The sequence below is a fragment of the Vanellus vanellus genome, assembly GCF_965231255.1.
Source record: "Vanellus vanellus genome assembly, chromosome: 11".
Lineage (NCBI taxonomy): Eukaryota > Metazoa > Chordata > Aves > Charadriiformes > Charadriidae > Vanellus > Vanellus vanellus.
In genome coordinates this window covers 11,393,400-11,412,000 of record NC_138916.1, presented here as the reverse complement: position 1 = coordinate 11,412,000, position 18,601 = coordinate 11,393,400, and the positions used below count along the sequence as shown (strand labels likewise).

Sequence of the window (18,601 nt, the reverse complement as noted above, 5' to 3'; positions counted from 1 at the left end):
GTAGAGAGACGCTAATACTCTGAGATGATAATAGCAGAAGAAAGTCCTGACGTCTTTCTGGCCAGCTTTTGAGCCTAAATCAATGAACTTCTCTGTTCTGAGGAATATTTGTACTTGGCTGAGGAATGAAGACTTTCAGCTCCAAGGATTTGCTCTTGTAATAGCGTGTAAGAAGGATATGAGGGGAATGGGAGTAGCTAAAGGTGTAAGGGAAGGGTCTGTTGGCAACCCAGAGCTGCAGCTAACGCTTACAGAGAAACGTTATGGACTCAGCTTCAGGGTACTGCTATAGAAAACCACACCAAACCAACTCTAAAAATCCAAAACCAGAAGGGAATTAACAATCTTTGCTATTAGACTCTGGCTCACTGCACGAGGGGCTCCAGCATCGCTGGATGGGGATCCTCGCCTGGCGCCTGGTGGCAAGAGGCAGCACTCGCACAGGGCGGGGGACAGCAGGGACACAGCCCCTGCTTGCCAGGAGCACACGCACCAGGGCCACCCTCACCTCTGCCTCCCCCGCTGTAGCCATGGGCCCCATCCTGCTTCTCAGCCCTGCCGCACTGCAAGTACGGCTGCCTGCCCTATGCAAAACACTCGAGATTCCAATTAACTGTTGCTATTAATACACATGGAGCATTGTCACGTGGGCAGCATTATCACACCGCAGAGCTGCAGATACCTAATTTAGGAAGCAAGGCTCCCCAGCACTCTGCGCACTGAGGCGGGGGAGGCTCTCTCTGGCAAGACTGATGTGGGGCACCAAGAAGGAGGTGCGTGAGCCGCCCAGCCCTGCAGCTCAGCGCTTGTCTTGGCCCAGGGTGGGAACATGATGAGGAACACAGATGGGATCCCCTCTTTCAGCACCCACACAGCCCAAGAGTGGCTTTAATCAACCCCCACATCTCTCTTTCCACTGCATTGCCAGATGCCCATAGGCAACCCAGCTCCTAAATTCCTACTCTGTCTTTCATTCCTCCAAGGGAAAACCGAGCCGTATTTTAAGCGAGCGGCCAAGGCAGAGCAGCAGCATTCGCAGCACTGAGCAGTGGGTGCTGTGGGGGCACCAGGCTGGGGGACACCTCCGCCATGTGCCCGGGCTTCTCCAGGACAGGTACCACATCCCTCGGTGACACCAGTCAGGAGAGCAGAGCTGCTCCACGCACACCTGGGAAAGCTCCTGCGCAGTGTGCTTGTTGCACTATGCACCCTCAGTTACTGAATGATTTTAATTCTGAGGCCGTTACATAAAAGCAAAAAGATAAGAAATCTGGGATTCTCTAGAATCCCCTATATAACAGTGTCCTAACAGAAGCTTGGCCAACCCACTTGCTTGTATTTGTTCCAATAATAACAGGCAGTGCTATAAATGATCACTAGCATCACAAGAAAATTTCTTTTTAAAGTCTTCAGAAAAATCTCTGAAGCACTGAATATAAAGCACCTAAATCCACCGTGGTATTATTTAGCAATAGTAATACATTGCCTGCAATAGCAATGCAGTTTGCTGTATTTAATATGGAGAAAAAAGACCCAACTTTTCTTTCTTTTTTTATTATGAAAAATAAATAACTATTTTTCCTTTCATAGGATTTAATCATGATGCCTATAGATATGAACAAGAAAAGAGAATACTGGTTTTCTACCTCATCAAAAACATTCCACTTAATTTAGACTGCTCTAATTACACAGGGCTCCTGCACAGCAAGGTCAGGGCTGAGCAAGCCTGAGCGCTGGGTACCTCCACCACTTGTTTCCATGGCAATGGACTTAAATTAGCACCTCGGAGTCATTACAGAAACCATAGAATGACAAACAACATACTCTTGGGCATCTCATGTCCTGAAATAGAAGCAATGAGAGCTGATATTTCCTTCAGAAGAGCTCCAAATATGTGGAAGAAGGGGACAAGGTATTGCCTTTCCAGCAGCTCTGCTGAGACAGAGTAGTGAAAATGCTTATTCTGCTGCTGAGCTGCGCTGAGCTGCACTGAGCAGAGCTTCAATCGAATTCAAAAACCAGAGAGGACAAGAGGATTATCCTGGCTCCTTTCATCATCTTTCGTGTTCCTAGAGAAAGAGATCTTTGAGATATTCACTACAGAGGAAGGTTGGCCTGGTCTAAGAAGATCTGCATTTAGTTCCTGGCTTTGCCATCGCCTCCCACTGTGTTCCAACCCCCCCCGGCTGCGAGATGGGGATAGCATCACTCCCTTCCCTTGATGGAACACACCACTGCAAGTACGGACAACACGGCTGGCCCTGTGGCGCCATCCTCAAGCTCAAATATCTCACTTGGGACAAACACAAAATACTAAGAATGAAAGCAAAAGCAAAGTTGGCTGGACGTCCAGGACAAAGCAGGCAAACAACACAGTCTCCATCAGCTGGCATAGCACATAGCCAACCGAGTCCTAGCTGAATTGCGTTTTTAACTATTTGTATTAGTTTGAGCTCCTAAAAGCAGAAGCCAGCACAGACCCAGTGAGCAGAGAACACACAGGTACCAGTGAGCTCCCTCGGCAGAAGCAACAAGCCTTTGCAGGACACCCGCATGACAGCCCGGCCATGGGTTGTGACAAGCATTTCCTTACAGCAGCTTTTGCAGCACCTTCATTGCCCCCAGCGAGGGTTTTCCAGCAGCCCCTGCACAGGGCAGGACATGGCCCTGGGTGCCCCAGGTGCAAGGAAGGTTACTTACACGGCAAACGAGCGCAGCTCATGTTAGTTGTCGCTGGAGGGTGAGCAGCGGGTAGGGAATGCATTTACCTGCATGTCTGAGTTAGTGAAGCTGCAGGCAGACAAGTAGTTTGTGTGCATTGCAACCGATTTCTTCTTTGCAGCCATATTTTCATTTTTGTCAAATGTCAGAGGGTACACAGAACACTTGTTGTCCAGGCCACTAAAGGGAGTAATAATAGCAATAACAGAGAGAGGAGAACTGGTTAAAACTGCAACGACAAAAGGCAAGTGGTGATAAGAAGGAAACCACCTGTCAGTGCGGTGCTGCCAACCCTTACAAGTACCGACTTCCCTGTATTGTGCTGTACGGGATCCCCCCGTGCAGGGAAGCCCCAGCTGCCTCACCAGCCTGGCTGCTTTACAGAACTTGAACAGCTGCGCCTCAGTATTTTTTACTCTCATCGAGTTTATAAATGGCATTGAATGAAACCTCATGAAAGTATAAACTGGGAGGTGACATAGCATTCACCTCAGGGTTAATGTTTCACAAAGAGTCAAACTGCCATATTTCTGTTGACATCTGTCATTGCCAGGATCAGTATTTAAGCATCATTATTTATCGACCTTAATAAATTTGACCTAACTCCTATGGAAGAAGAGACGGTACAGCAAGTAGTGGGTGTGCAGACAGGGCTTTTAGAAGAGTCTGGAAAAAAGTCAACAGAACTTCTGTAGCTGGTGTGCCCCTCCTGGACAGTTGCACCAGTTAAGCTGTGTCTCACAGGCCAGATGTGGGACTATTTTCTAAAGGGTCTGACTTGTGTCTGACCCTTTTCCAGAGCCATGGGGGGTCAGCCCTGCCCTGGTCCCTGGGATCCCAGCACACCACTGGGTGCTGGTTCTGTGCCTTAACTTAACTGACAGCACAACAGAAATACAGAATTACGTACTGCAATGCATGTATATCTTCCCTGTCTCTCTTACAAGTGTGAAGGCAGAGCTTTCTTGCCATTCTTTGAGTTTTAGTTAAAAACATACAGTTTCTGGACTCCCTCTCCACACAGATTCATGGAGTCTGCCTGTCTGTCTCAGTCTGCCGCTTTCTAGATTTCCGAGCTGCACAGTGAAGTCTCCCTTTGTTCCTTTCTCTCTCCCCAAGCTTGCTTTGTCTGTCTGATCCACCCAGTCCCTTTTTAAAAGATGTTTTGCCAACATCTCACATCTTTGTTGCATAAACTCATTTTTTTCAAACCTGAGCCCTCAGAAAACTTGGAGAAGATTATCAAGGATGGGGTTACTTCTCCCCACCCCAACTTGGCAAGATCTATTCACATGCTGGTAATCATTAATGACTAACCTTCTGTATGCCACAGAAGAAAGAGTACGAAGTAAGAACAGGGTTAAAACCACTCTCCCTTAGAAGGTATATCCAACACGCACAACCAAACTGGAACAGGGAACTTGCATGCATGTAGAATTCCTAACCCATGATATAAATGCTGAAAGAGGATTATTTTCCGTGCTTACACAACAAATGTTATTGCACTGAAGTCAGTGGAGATAATGCATACGAGCCATTATGGGAACAGATTCAGAGACACTGAATGTAGTCCTTCCACCCACAATCAAAGCACGCAAATTTCTAACTGTCAGCATCTGAAGGCATCGGGATGCCACTACAAATCAAGCTCCTCCGTGTAAGTGGCTGTGGAAACTGGGAACTTACCCACAAGCAATGGCACATCCAGATGGGGCATACGCACACGCCATCACCCAGGTACACGGCATCGTCACTGCATGTTCCTGAAACACAGCATCTCTTTAAACTGGGATGTCACCATTTCTCTAATCGGTGCAAGAAAAATAGTGTAGAGTAGTAAGTTCAGTATTTCTGTGGGACATCTGTAGGGTCAGTGAAAGGTACAGGTGTTTCCCCCAGCCATAGCTCAGATGTAAGGCTAAGACAACCCTTACTGCAGAACCCAGCAGAGCAGCAGGATGATGGCCAGTCCCTCCCTGACACTTTCCACCTTAGTCATGAGCACCAAACTGATCACAGAGCATGTTTTATTTGGGTTATTCAGTGCTGTACAAGGTCCACACTGCTGCACGTGTAAAAGTGAATTACAAACAAGCTGTTTTTTCTCAGCTGTGTGGAGCATGGTGCTGCGAGGCAGCCCTGGCAGGGCTTGGAGGAGCAGCAGCACCATTTTATATTGAACACCATAGCTGAAGGATCGCAGGTGATCACATACGTCACCTGGTACAGGGGATACCCAGGGAGGGCCTCTGTTTTGCTGGCTGGGCTTTGTCCCCAGCCAGGAGCCCTCCCAGTCAGCGAAGAGACTGGATCCTGCTGGAGACCATGACAAACCCCAGTGCCCTGACCAGGGGCTTTGCTCAGAGACAGGTCGAGGGAGGCGGTTTGCCCTGGGCCCCTTGGTTTGAGGTGCTGGTGGAGGTTTGCATGTCATCCCATCATCCCACTGCCGCTTGTGACACCTGTGTGCCCTTCAGCCCTCCATCTTATCCCACCATATTTGTCCTGCACACAGAAATCTGACTTTTGCTGAAGTTTCACTTACCTTGTTGGTAGTGAAGGAATCCCATACGATCACCTTCCCATCCTAAATGAAAGCACACAAAAAGAGAGAGAAATTGAGGCCTTCCAGAGATATGGCTGTCAGCCTGCTTCCCAGATGTGGGGAAACCTCTGCTGCTCATTTCTATGTCATAACATTTTTGTCTCCATTTTAACAACAGCACAATGGTCACAGCAAAGCACCGAGGAGACACTCCTCAGTAGCGTGAGTTTGTCTCTGACCAGAAGAAAAGCTTGTCTCCTCCTCACTGAGAGGACTGATGTCAGCTTAAGAGACCGATATTTTTTTTTACCTTTTAGCAGGTTCCTGAGAACTCCTCTCACTTGCAGCACACACCACGGACAGGACCATCTCCTCAGGAAACTGCCTAAACCCTCAATTGCCTCCTTTCAGCCACAATGTGTTTCTCCCAGCCTGGGATCACCACCTGCAAACAGGTCACCTCTCCCAAGTGATACCTGTCTGTGGCTCAGTACAGGGCCTAACAAATACAAGAGGCGACCTGTATTACAAATCATTTGCCGAGCTGGCACCACTCATGGGGACTACTTATGGACGTTGCACTGTTTATTCATCTTCCCCTTCCCATCTTTTCCTGGTTTTTCCTTTATTTCTCACAACACTTACTTAACCTTCAACTATCCATTGATACAATCTACTAAATAGCCATGGTAAGAACTCTCCGCAGAGAGCAACACAATCACTTTTTGTATGCCAGCTACACTCATGCCAGCTACTTTGCCTTATGCACATAATACCCTGTATCATGAAAGTGAAATGTTTAATACTGAGCAAGAATTGTTGCCGTACCTGGACCCACTACAGTTCTTAAAATAGAGTAAAAAATGCAAAAATGCATTACAATTTGCCCGTTCAGCTTTCTGATCTACACACTGACATTTTAACCACTTTAAAAAATGTGACATTAATTATTTAAAATTACTCTCTTTGCTGAGATCACCATGAATGGTAAAAACTCCCAGTAACTGAAGGTGGCTTGCAATGCAGATTGCCTATTTTTATCCCTCAAGTGAGACCCCTGACAGATTTCACATAGGTCAATGAACAGCTGTGAGATGCAACAAGCTTACTCGCTACCATACTGGGCTCAGGACGAACCAGGGGATCTAGAAAGTAATTATCTCATTACCTCCTCCAACTCATGAGACTGGTCTTGAGCAGGTGTTAGGACTGTTTCTCAAAATGCCCAAGTAAATGCAGCAATTTTGGCAGGATGTTTGAGGCTTTCAAGGTCACATCAATCATACAGACTGCAGAAGAAATTTCTGTGCACAGAAATCTCTAGAAGAATCATCATTTCTTCCCCTCCCTTTTCCTGCTTATTTTCTTTGAATGCGTATACTGAAATTGTTACTAAATATTTTATCTGTAAAGAACAAGGAAATAGAAGTGGCCTCAGATGAGTTCTCTCTGTTTTCTATTGTAGTAGGGAATATGGGGACAATCTGTATATGACTGGACAAGAAATATTTAGGGTATTAGCTACAACAGATGTAGTGACGATCAGAATCTTGGATTTATGCTGTCTGAACAAATACATTGCCAAAGAACTGCTTTAAGGGTTCTTGAAAACATTTACACTCTACACGGGTATTATCTGCAAAGAGTGGCACAAAACACAGCCAAAAGATTTGTACAGTGCCCAACAGTGGCTTTGAAAAACATCTGCCCAACAGCATACCTGGGAAGAGCTCACAATTCTTCTCTTGTCTTTGCACCAGTCCATACAGAGAACTTTATTTCCATGGCCCTTCAGGGTCCTCCTGGTCTTCATCACAAACTGGCCCAGCGCCTCCACACGCTCTGCCACCTGATGAACTGCAAACAGCTGATGGTTAGAGAGCCCTGCATCAAAGCTCGGCCCTGGCAAATCTCTACATTTATGGGTAATGTCGCTTGCAGGAATTAATCCATGAAGTCTAAGTCTATGGTGCAAGCCAACCAACTCTGCTTCAGAGCTGGCAGGTGGTAAAACCAAGGTGGGCAGTGTATGAATATATTCACCAGATAAAGATAAGGATGTGTTCACTGAGGGCTTGAATTCCAAAGCCGTAGAAGCTGAAGCTCTTGCAGACCATCACAGCCAAGTATAACTGGAAAACAGATTACCTCCTTGCCCCCTCTTATTGGGAAATCCTCAATCTGACTGAGGCTTAAAAGCGCACAGAAGCCTCCAGCGGAACATACGCCTCGAGGCACTCAGCAGAAGTGAAGACCACCTACTGGGTCTTGGAGGAAAAATCATACAAAAGAAGGGGGTGAGCATCAAATCTCCAAAGTTTCAATGGTAAACCACTTGTGCTGGACATCAGACTCCCAGCCGCAGTCAGCCCTCGGCTGTGCAGCAGTGGTGCAGTGTGATACAGGTACTAGCCACCGGTGCTGGAGGCTTCTCCTCTGTTGTGCCATCCCTTCTGGTGGCCAGGGGAGCACCAAGGGCCAGGACACATCTCTGAGTGAGCAGGGAAGCTTGGCATTTGCTGTAAGAGTGCGCTACCCAACTTCTCAACAATGCCTACAGACATCAAGGACATACTTCATGGGTGGGTCAGCTTTTTCTTTTATGGGAAAGAGAAACAGAGAGAGCAGGCAAGCAACTTTCCTGAGTAGCATCCTCTGGTGGAGGAGGAGTCAGTTCTTTCATACCTCATTTAATAGCAGTACTTTCAGCTGATATTGTTAAAAACCCAACAAATTTACATTTCCAATTGTGCAAACTCAGTTTGACATAAAATTCATCCCACTGCAGCTGACACAACTAAAAGCTGTCTCATGTAACCCTGATGCTGCATGCTGGGGTCATCTGCACATGTCTGGGAGAAAGTGTCATCTGAGGAAACCTAATTGCTCTGTTCCAACGTTGTTCACCGAGTGTGGAGCTGAGTAGAGCCACGATGTATCTTAGCACCCTCTGGCAGCTCTGACACACTTCACAAGGAGCATCAGGGAGGGTGGGAGTTGCTTCAAGTCTCACAGCAGAGTAGGGGTCCTGGGACAGGAGACCCTGGCACCAGAATTAATAATTACTGCCTAGAGAAGAGCTAATAGGATCCAGCACTTCCCTGTGTTTGTTGTGTGTTTGTCCATGCTGAAACCTAAGATGATCCAGCTGCTGTTAGCTAAGGGGGCAATACCTGACTCAAACCTTTTGAAATAACTGCAGAATCTCACATGCCTTAACGAGCTGGTGGAGGAAACCTTAAGCTTTTCAATGCCATGCTGGAGACCGAGCTCCACATCCCACGTGGCAGTGACTGCTCTGGAGCTGCAGTGCTGCTTCACTCTTCTAGAGCTGCAAGAAAGCTCATGGGCTAGGAAAGGCTGTCACAGCGAGAGTGCAGGCAGCCTTAACTTTGATATCATTCCCTGGCACAGGGTCAGGGGAGCAATTCCTGCCTAAGGCAGAGACTGATTCCTAGTGGATTAGCTTTTCAAGAGTTGTCCTTCAAAACCACCAGCCACACAGGCTGTGCCAGAATAATGTTCTCACCTGATACCTCTACTCAACTAGTCTCACCCAGCCAGGGGACAAGTGCTGTCCACCATTCGTGACAATTTGTCTGTACCATCTCTAACAGGAGGTCAGAAGCAAGTTTCTGACAAAGTACCGTATAAACCCACTGAGGAAAAAAGACACTTCCCCCTACTTTTGCCCATGGAAACCTGCCAAATGATCCAATCAAAAGACATGAAAACACAGGACAGGAGGTTATTATGGCAGCTGGAAATATGCTCGTGTCCAGAACATATCTGAAAAAACAAACGTTTCACAGACAATGGGCAAAGTGTTTCCATTATGTCAATGCAGCCGAGACTTTGTGGAATTGTCTGGTTTAGCCTTACTGATTCTCTGAGGACGCTTATCTCCAACCACAGCCATACTAATACTGCACCCGCCTAGCACAGGTTTTAGAGTCAGATAATTATTTTGAAGCATTCTCCAATATTGTTTCAAGATAGTTGAAAATTATGCACTCAGGCAAGTAGATCAGCTAAAGCCAATAAGTAGCTTTAGTGGTTTTACAAAGGTCTGGATAAAACAGGCTATTTTCCTAAAACATATCGTTTGGCCTGAACAGGAGGTGTGGACTTGATGCAGATCTATTGGGTCTTTGACCTTTTCTGCGCTGAAAAGCAGTTGGTCCTAATGGTGTCTTCTGCCCTTAAAAATCTATGGATCGCATGAACAGAACAAACTGTTTTATCTACACTCAAAATTTTAAGCGATAGAATTGAATCCTTAGAGTTGTAAGACTGCAAATCAAATGCACGTTTGGTATTTCCTTTTTCTATCCACATTTTTGAAAGCTGCTGTACAAAACCAGTTGAACAAATAAGGGCAATCCTAGTTCAGCCAACTGTTTGTTTTGGGAACCACAGAGGGAAAGTCATGATCAGAGCAAAAAAATGTGAAAGATACAATTTTAGATTAGAAAAAAAAAAAAACAAACCCCAAAAACAAAACAGAAGAGAGGCTTTATTCTGAAACTTGCAATCTCTACAGAAATAGTTCTGGGGATAATTTAAGTGCAAAAAAGCTCTTATACAGCATCAATGATATAAAATATGAGGAAGCATTGTTCTACAGCAGCATAAGACTTGTGTCTTAGAAATCATGTCCTAGCAATGCAAACATGGCTTTCCAATGTAAATTTACAGATTATGTATGTGACAAAGATGTAAATATCCTATGACTAATAATGACACACACAGTTACAGTACCACTGCAGTCATAGGTAAAACTCTTTGCGAGCAAAAATGGATTTAAGCATATGCTCTGTGAAACAGAGGCCCCACTACTTCTGATACAGAAGTTATGCTGTAGGAATATGATGATTTACGGCAACGTTTCTGTAATGAGGCCTTCTCCATTTGTTTAATGATTCCTACTAATAGGACTTTCAGATAACATATGATTGTCTAATTTAGACAAGAAAATGTTCTGTTTACTCCATAAAAAAAATCTTTTAACCCTCCCTCACCTGAAATTTAAGAATGTTTGCCAGTCCCTCAGTCTTGCAAAACACTAAGAGCTAAATCACTGGATACAGGCTCAGATTCCTCTTCAACGCTTAAGGCATCAAAACAGATGAAATAAAAGTTTTAATGACCCACTTTAATAAAGTGAGCTATATGATTTCAGGGGAATGCAGTAATTTGCATGTTTTTCTCAAAAAAAACCCCAAACCTGCAATATATTACAACACTGTAGTTATTAAAATGAAATAATAAAAATGAAATAATAAAAATAAAAGGATTTTAATATGTCAGGACAGGATTAATATCTATCATTAAGTTATTATTACTTTATATCTCAGGACTGGATTAATACCTATTTGAGAAGCTTCACAAAAATAAGGTTAGCTTATTTTTTCCTGAACAGGAGGTGGGGGGGCGGGAGGGGTAGGGAGAGGGCAGGGTTGAAATCTGTGCATGTCATTTCTGTTACCTTAACCATGGATCTTGAAACTGCAGCTGGTAAGGGTGAGTTATGCATTGACAGCTCGAGCATTGACTCACCCCGCACCTCTGAATGAGCACTGGATCCCTGCAAGTTGTTTCCTTGGGGGAATGGGGAAGGGGGAAAGAAGGAGCTGTTTTGGGAAACAATGTTGCTTTTTTAAGCCCTTCCACCTTATGTGAAATCCTGGCCCCATTAAGGCAAATTCCCATCAACTTCCGCAAGGCTGGGCTTAATCTTTGTTTCTGCCACTAAGATGTGCATTAAAACATGCAAATCAACCTCGGAATCCATAGAGGGGGGTATTTCACGCTCTCTTCCCATCTCGGCCTCCCCCAAAGGCAGTGTGCTAAGCCTCAGCCGGGCCAGAAGCACCCGCGGTCGGGGCGATGCGGTGCCGCGGGGAGATGCGGGGTGCCCGGGGGGGATGCGGGGTGCCCGTCCCCGCTGCCGGCGGGCGCTGCGGGCCGCTGTCCGCCGCAGGAGGCCGGGCCGCCCGCCCTCCCCATCCGCTTCCCGTTCACCCCGGAGCGCGGAGCCGCCGCGCGTTGCCGGAGCAGCGCGGCCGACCGCCGGTACCCACGGCGGCACCGGGCGCCCTCGGGAGGAGGATGGGGGGTGGTGGGGGGTAGTGTCTCCCCGGGGGGTGCCTGCCCTCCCCGGCTCCCAGCCGCGGAGCTCCCGGTTCGGGGCGGCACCGGCGCGCCCTCCCGCTGCCCCGGGCCGCGCCGCCCGGCCCCACTCACGCTCCACGTCGTGCAGCTTGGCCCGCTCCTCCTCCAGCTTGCCCTTCAGGCTCTCGGCCTCGTTCTTCAGCGATGCCAGGGTCTCGTTCTCCTGCAGCCCCTCGGTTGCCATCTTTGCAAAGGAAGCAGGGAGAGAGAGGAGATGAGCGCGGGAGGGAGGAGGAGTTTGCTCGCCCGGCTCTCGGGGATGCTGCCCAGCTTCCCGCTGCCGCAGCAACGGCGCCGGAGCCGGCGCGGCCCCCCCCCCGCTCCCGCGCTGACGTCCAGGCCCGGCTGGATGCTCCTCCGGCGCCCGACCGGGCACCCTGCGGGCAAACAGCCCCGGAGACAGCCGTGCGGCAGGCCCCTGGCACCAGCCTCGCCTCCTGCCCTCCGGCTCCCACCGGCATACATCCCAATCCACGGTCACGGCCCAAAGGCATCATTTCCCCAGAAATCACACGCCAAAAGGGTGTTTCTGTTTTGTCCCCAAACTTGTTTGTACCGCAAGTTGCACACTCTGGGGGTAAAGGAGGGGGAAAAAAGTCATCAGTCACCCCAGCAGCATTTAAAATACCCAACTAGGAAGACAGATCCTGTCCAGGCTTTGGGAATCCCAGCTCGGCTCCATCATTCCCTTCTACCCCTATGTCATTAGGAGACTCGGTCACTCAGAAGGTCTCTGGCCCAGCGCCTGTGCCAGCAGCACAGATGCAGTGGTGTGAACCCTTCTCTCTACTATGCTTTGCGTTCCTCATTTTTAAATTTTGTGTTATCAGGGTGGTTTTTTTTCTTTTCTTTTTCCCCTTAAACAAGCCACCTCTTTCCCCTGCACATTAGGGTCTGTTCCGTTCCCAGCCCTTGAAAGGGACCAGTTTGAAAAACCCCAAAGGGAAGGAAGAACCCTCCAGTCTGGTTCTGGTGTGGGCCTGGGGCACAGCTCCATGGCTCTGCAGGCCACTGCTCCAGTGCAGATGGGGAGAGTGCGCTGCTGCAGTTTCCAGAGAAAGAGCCGTGGCACATGGCCTTGTGGCATTCTGTTCCCTGGAAGGGGAGTTCCTTGACAACGTCCTCTTCTTATTACAGCAATTGTCCTTGATCTACACCGAGAAACTTTGCTCATATTGACTCCCATTGTCTCCCTTTAGACAGAAAACAGACAATCCAATGGCTATTGTTCAACCTGGAGATGTGCCAAGATTGGAAAGGGAGATAAGAAAATACGTGTTCTCAGCTGTTGTTTAGACTCGGGGCACATCCTGGACACAGCGTGGGTCTCAGAGAAAAGAGAAGTCCTTTCCTACACTGGGCTTAGCAGCAGTGTCACTGTCGGACCGGGATGCACGTTGAGCTGTTGAGCTCTGGAGGCTGAATTCAGGCCCTGGTCTGGCCATGTGCTCAAGGACTTTCTTCGTCAATGGGTCTGCTGGATTACTTCACTGGAGCATCAAATGCAGTGGACGAATTTCCAGTCTTCTCATTGTTCACAGAAACTGGTGTGACCTAACCCCACCAGCCTGATGGCCATGCAGGCAACCCTAAACTTGATACTTTGAACCCTGAACTGATCCAGTTACATGCAGTATCACAAAAGGAAAAGTAGGCAGTATGATCTATGGAGTTCACATACTGCTGGATATGGGAACATCCTTCAAAGCCCCTCAGGGTAAAGAACACATTGGAAATGCCTTCCAGCACACGGACAGTGCCAAGGAAAGAAACATTCAGTATTTTTAAAGCGATACCAAAAGAACCAAAAAAAGCATCTTTTAGCAGGAAAGTGACAGGAAGCTTCTAGTGTGTTATCTTCAGGTCTGAAAAATTAGATCTACTTACATTAAACTCAACAATATGGCTGTGTCCTAGGGGAGTGGCAGGGGAAGATTTTGAAGAAGAAACTTCATTTTTGAAGGATTTTAATCTACTACACATGCCCTATTTCTGACACCTGATAAATGTGAAGGGGCTCAGAAGTTAAATCCAACAAAAACATAGGAAACTTCTTGCCTTGATAGGAACCCATCAGCTCTAAGGAATTCAGCTTAGATAATGGCCGTATGTCAGACAGTTGGCACAGTGAAAAACCCAGGCTTTCTTGCCTTACTGATACGAACAGTCTCACTGCCCTGGGGAATGGCATTAAAAAGTCTACACAGAACAGCACAGAAGGTGAAAGTCTTTGGGAACCATACATGTTCAGACTGGTACATGATACTGGTCCCGGGATGACAGGGATCAGCAGAGCCATGAGGCGAAAGAGAAGCCTCTACTGAATACAGTGAACTCTAGAAGTGTGTGATGCATAATGGGTATTTCATTAGTTTGAGTAAAAAGTATTTAGCTCATCTGACCAAGCTGCTTAACTACCCATGTAGCCGTAGCTAACCATGCAAAAACCGCAGGTTAGGGTAAGGGTATTTGGGAGCTTTAAATTAAATGAACCACGGACGGATTAATTTAGAGGATAACATAGTACTAGGTCAACTAAAAAAGAAAAGCATTACCATTTAGTAAAAAATCAAGGCTTTTTGTTTCTCCCTTTTCATAAAATCTAACCATACTGAAGGCAATGTACTTTTAACAATGTATTAGCAATTGCTTAAAAAAAATAGTAAGTAGTAAATAATTTGTTAAGACAGTATTAGAATTCGCTATGCTGAAGGCCTGTTTAATCTGAAATGGCAGTTCAGTCAGCAGTGGCAGATAAAGTATAGGTCCTCTTTGTCTGGTCTCTGCTTTCAGATGAGTTTCAAAACACGCCAGCACAGAACAAAAGGCTGTGAAGGCACCCCACACAGGAGGTATGGTATGCAGAATATATGGAAAAGCGGTAAAAAGTAACTGTCCTCTACTTTGTAATCCATTAATTGTGCAGTAATGACTGGCATATAACAGTACTTGTTGCTGTGGCTTCATACTGACCACCAGCATTCCCTAGAAAGCTGACCACTTCCAAACGGGCTGCTACATCCTCAGCAGCTGTGAGCTTCCAAGTTGCCCAAAACAAGGACAGCTTCTTAGAAGACAGCTGTTTTCTCTGACTCTTCCCAATGGAGCAAAGGCAAGCTGACCCTTGGCATCATGTATTTTGAGGCTATTTTGAGGTAACCACCCTGAAAGTAGTCAGCTTTCTATAGAGCATTATTCTGTGGAGCTGCTACAGAAACACTGATCACCAAGAACTGTAGCAAAACCAGTCATTACTGCAACCATAAACCTAAGTTCCACATGTGGCAAATACACCAGGTTGTAGTGATGGGGATGCACAGAAGAAAGTTGGTACTGTTCTGTTAATAAGGACACTGGGGAAAATGGTCTAACAGCGTGTCACAAATTGTTGCCTATCTTGAAAGTTAGGTCTTTAAAATAAGTTTTCACTCTCACTAATTCACCAGCTGATCTCTTTTTAAATTGTAATTTAAAGCTAATTTACTAATACTTCTGTGGGGAGGCTAAACCGGCAAACACTGATTGAGTTTCTACTCATTAGCACCAATCTCTAAAGCAGGCAAAAGCCCAGAGGGAAAAGATTATTTTGTCTAAAAGGCAACTGATTGAAGCAGGACGACCTCAACACTGGGAATCAGCAATTTCTAATTCTGTTATCCCTCAACATATGTTGGGTTTGGGGAAATCACAAAGGCTGGCTGATGAAAATGCATGTGTGCACCTGCTGGACTGAAATTGGGAGCTGCATGTGCAAATCAGGAACTTGCAAAAAGATCAGCCAATTATACACCACATTATGCACATGCATCCACAAACACGTGCACAAGTGCGGAGAGGGGATATTGTGCATTTTGATATAAGCCAAAGCATACCCACAGCTCTGAAAAATCAATTCAAAAAAGGAAAGGGTACAGTTTCCCTACCCATATGTATTTCAGTGCTAGTACAAAGAGCTCTGTGTTCTGAAGATTTGTTTTTAAAACTTTAATAAAATAAATGTGAAGAAGCAAGCTAAAGCCACATCTACCAGAAAGCCCAAGCGCTAACAGGAAGCCTAACAGGCTGTTAGGTACTGACGCAATTCTTCCTGAAGCCGAAGTTCGCTTCCACCTAGCAGCTGTTTCAGTTGGTAAGAGTCTAACTTCCATAGTGCGAATAATAAGGAGAAAGTTGCAGGAACCGTAAATAACAAACAGCCAGTTTCCTGCAATTCCAGCATGCATTTATCAAGTCATGCAAAAATTTACTAGATAAATAGATATTTATAGGCTGTTGGCCAAGGAGGACCTGAACAAAGCAGCAATTTCAAAGTCAGGAGAAGCAAATAAACAGGGAAGGGACTGTCTTTTGTCATGCAGTCATTACATCTAAATTTCCTCCTAAACAATGTAATGCATGAGAATGTGCTGCGTCAGCCAGGGAACTGTACACAGTGCACCACTTACAATCACCAAATCAGTGCTCTCATCTGCCTGTTTTACAGTGTTTTGTAAACACAGCTAGTTAAACCTTTTTGCCTTCCTGCAGAGATCATTTCATCTGACACTCAAATACAAGAAACTGTTGGACCCTACTCAGTAATGGTAGGGACCAGTTCTGGGGAGGAAACAGTGATGAATGTCTTCTCCAACTGATAATACACAATGGTTCAGGAAGATAAAATAAAACTACTCCAAGTTGGAGTATAATCAGGACAACAAAATTCCTATGTTTACAAAAGGAGTTTTGGAGACCAGTTCTCCAGTAGTCACGTACGCTCATGACCTTAGCTTCGTATTTCATGTAAAAAAAAACCATCATAATCTCTCTAGAACAGTGCTCCCTACCAGGAGAGTGGGATAGCACCTCACCAGTAATTGCTAGATTAGAAAGCCTCCAACATCACCCCCTCTTTATGCAGGTGTTCTGGCAGGACCTGCTTGTTAGGCTAGCAGGTTTGCTAATCTCTCCCATTACCCCCTTCTGTGGAGACATGCACACATGGTGACAGCAGACACTCTGCTGCTGTGCAACTTCTTCCCACCTTTCCCTCATTGTCGCTACTTCCAACTCTCACAGATCCTCCACCCAAGTACCGTACGTAGCGTAGAAGACAACATAGTCTCAGTATGAAATGTGGGCCACAAAGGAGTTCTGACAGCACTTCACTTGTCTTTCAGTTTTACTGACACAGACAAGATGAAATTCATATCCCCCAGTCACTGATGAATGAGTTTATTGCAACGGTTTCGTCTTTTTTTGTTAAGTTCCATTAAAGGTAACAGGAAATGGTCAAGATCACAGGCCAAGGAGACTTTCACACATATACCCCAGAGCAGAGTTTAGACAGGCACATAACAATTGCACAGCCAGGGGAAAAAGCTCATGGCCATTTTCCTAACAAGAACCATAAAAAGCATCCTTGAACCTGGGGGCCACCTCTGTTCCAGGTTCTTGGAAACACCAGGTGTCTGCAGAGGTGTGTGTTTGGCAGTCTGTAGGCCTAGCAATGCTTATTTGCTGTCCAGAAAAATCCAACATAACAGACCATTAATATATCCAACCCCCGTTTTTTGCAGTCTTTCCACATTCTGGCTGATAAAATCAATAACATACCATTTCCACACATAGTGAGCAGTAGCTGAGTTGTTCTGATTTGATGTAAACAGCCCTAAGGGGCTTCTCTTTGGAGCACTTGTCACATGGACCAAATACAACTGCTAAAAAGGTCTGGTCACACATCTTTGCGGTTCGAGAGCTGAAAGAGAAGAAAAAGAAGGAAAGAGTGCATCCAGTCCAGCACAAAGCTTCCCACTACTGCTCTGCTAGCTAATGCAGCTTAGACTGTATATAGACATCTGTAGGCTGGATAATCTCTCTCTGTGATTAATCTCACCAGCTTGATGAACTGACAGTGTATGCAAGACACGCACACGCTCTGCAGATTATACTTCTATGAAGAAAAATACAAAGCAAATTATATATTTTTTTATAATGTGCACTGATTGCATACTGTTGTAATGTGCACTGTGCACATGGATTCACTACATGCAGGAAATTACTTTTAGTTTTTATTTAACTACTGTCAGCAGACAGTAACCACAAATGCATAACAACAGCTGGATTTGTGAGAAATCTGCACTGATCAATATTTATTTTTTTTCCACTGCATTTTTAAATGGTCAGTATTATGCATTATTTTTAAAGCTGAAAAGATGACCTAGGATTCAATCTACAAAAATATTATGAACAATGTGCTGCTTGAGGAGAAATTGATGTTTCAAGCACACTGAAAGCTGGGTCATTATGAGCCCACTTTTGTTCTCCAGCCAGGCATCTCTAGGATCAAAGCGCTATCATCAACAGAGAATTAAAAACTATTTGAGAGTCAGAAAAACAAACAAGAACAACAATGTAGTGTCATTTTTCTCAGTGCATTTTTCATAGGGAAAGTGGGATCTTTCAACACTTCTAAAATGAAAGCTTTTAACATTATTTAGACATGTACATAAATAATGAGTTTATGGTTAACAATTAGAAGAAGCTATTGCAAGAGAGATTTAAATGGAGCAAAAGAAATTCAATGAGCTATGCAGATATAGAATTTGTTTGGCTGGACATCACACAAAGACCAAACCAAACTTCATTCTATGCACCTGCCTGCATTCTGCTACTTATTCGTAAGTATTTCAGTGAACTACTTGAAAAATTAGATGATAAACTCAGAAATCCTGCCCACACTCAAGTCAACAAAAGTTTTGCTGTTGTCCCCAGGAGATGCCTGACTTCATCCCAAAACATGTGGGAAGCAATCTGTCCTGAAAGGAATTACGGTGCATTAATCTGAAATTTCCATGGAGCTTTCAATCAGCTACATGCAGTCAAGGAGGTTTATATTCCATTTGATGGAAAACAAAAAGTATGTCATGGAGTTTTTAATGCACTCTTTTGCAAACAATGAGACTGAGACCACAAGCTGCCATCCTTTCATATTGCTCCTAGCTTTAAAGTGACCACAGCACCAGGGCTCAGTTCTACTAGATTCTTAAAACTGGACATTTAGAACTAAATCACCTGTAATTCTGAGGTTCTTAGAATTAGTGGTTCCCACTGAGGGTGACTCAGGGGGCATAATCGCAGATTCGTATGCTTGGTGTGAAGCACCAAGTGACACTAGGCCAA

The 18,601-nt window shown here is 45.5% G+C and overlaps 1 protein-coding gene across 1 annotated transcript in view; it reads right to left on the bottom strand.

Annotated features, from left to right (window-relative positions):
• GNB5 (G protein subunit beta 5) overlaps positions 1-17,225 on the bottom strand; it is a gene marked incomplete at its 3' end in the record, with an annotated part of 29,195 nt that extends 11,970 nt beyond the window's left edge. Inside the window, exons 1-6 of the mRNA XM_082488956.1 lie at positions 17,036-17,225; positions 11,513-11,624; positions 6,987-7,123; positions 5,267-5,308; positions 4,408-4,484; positions 2,769-2,901 (exon numbers count right to left, since the gene is read on the bottom strand). Of these exons, the coding sequence (XP_082345082.1) occupies positions 2,769-2,901; positions 4,408-4,484; positions 5,267-5,308; positions 6,987-7,123; positions 11,513-11,624; positions 17,036-17,161 (627 nt within the window). The 5' untranslated portion in view covers positions 17,162-17,225. The remainder of the gene's footprint in view (positions 1-2,768; positions 2,902-4,407; positions 4,485-5,266; positions 5,309-6,986; positions 7,124-11,512; positions 11,625-17,035) is intronic.
• Between the last annotated feature and the right edge of the window lie 1,376 nt (positions 17,226-18,601).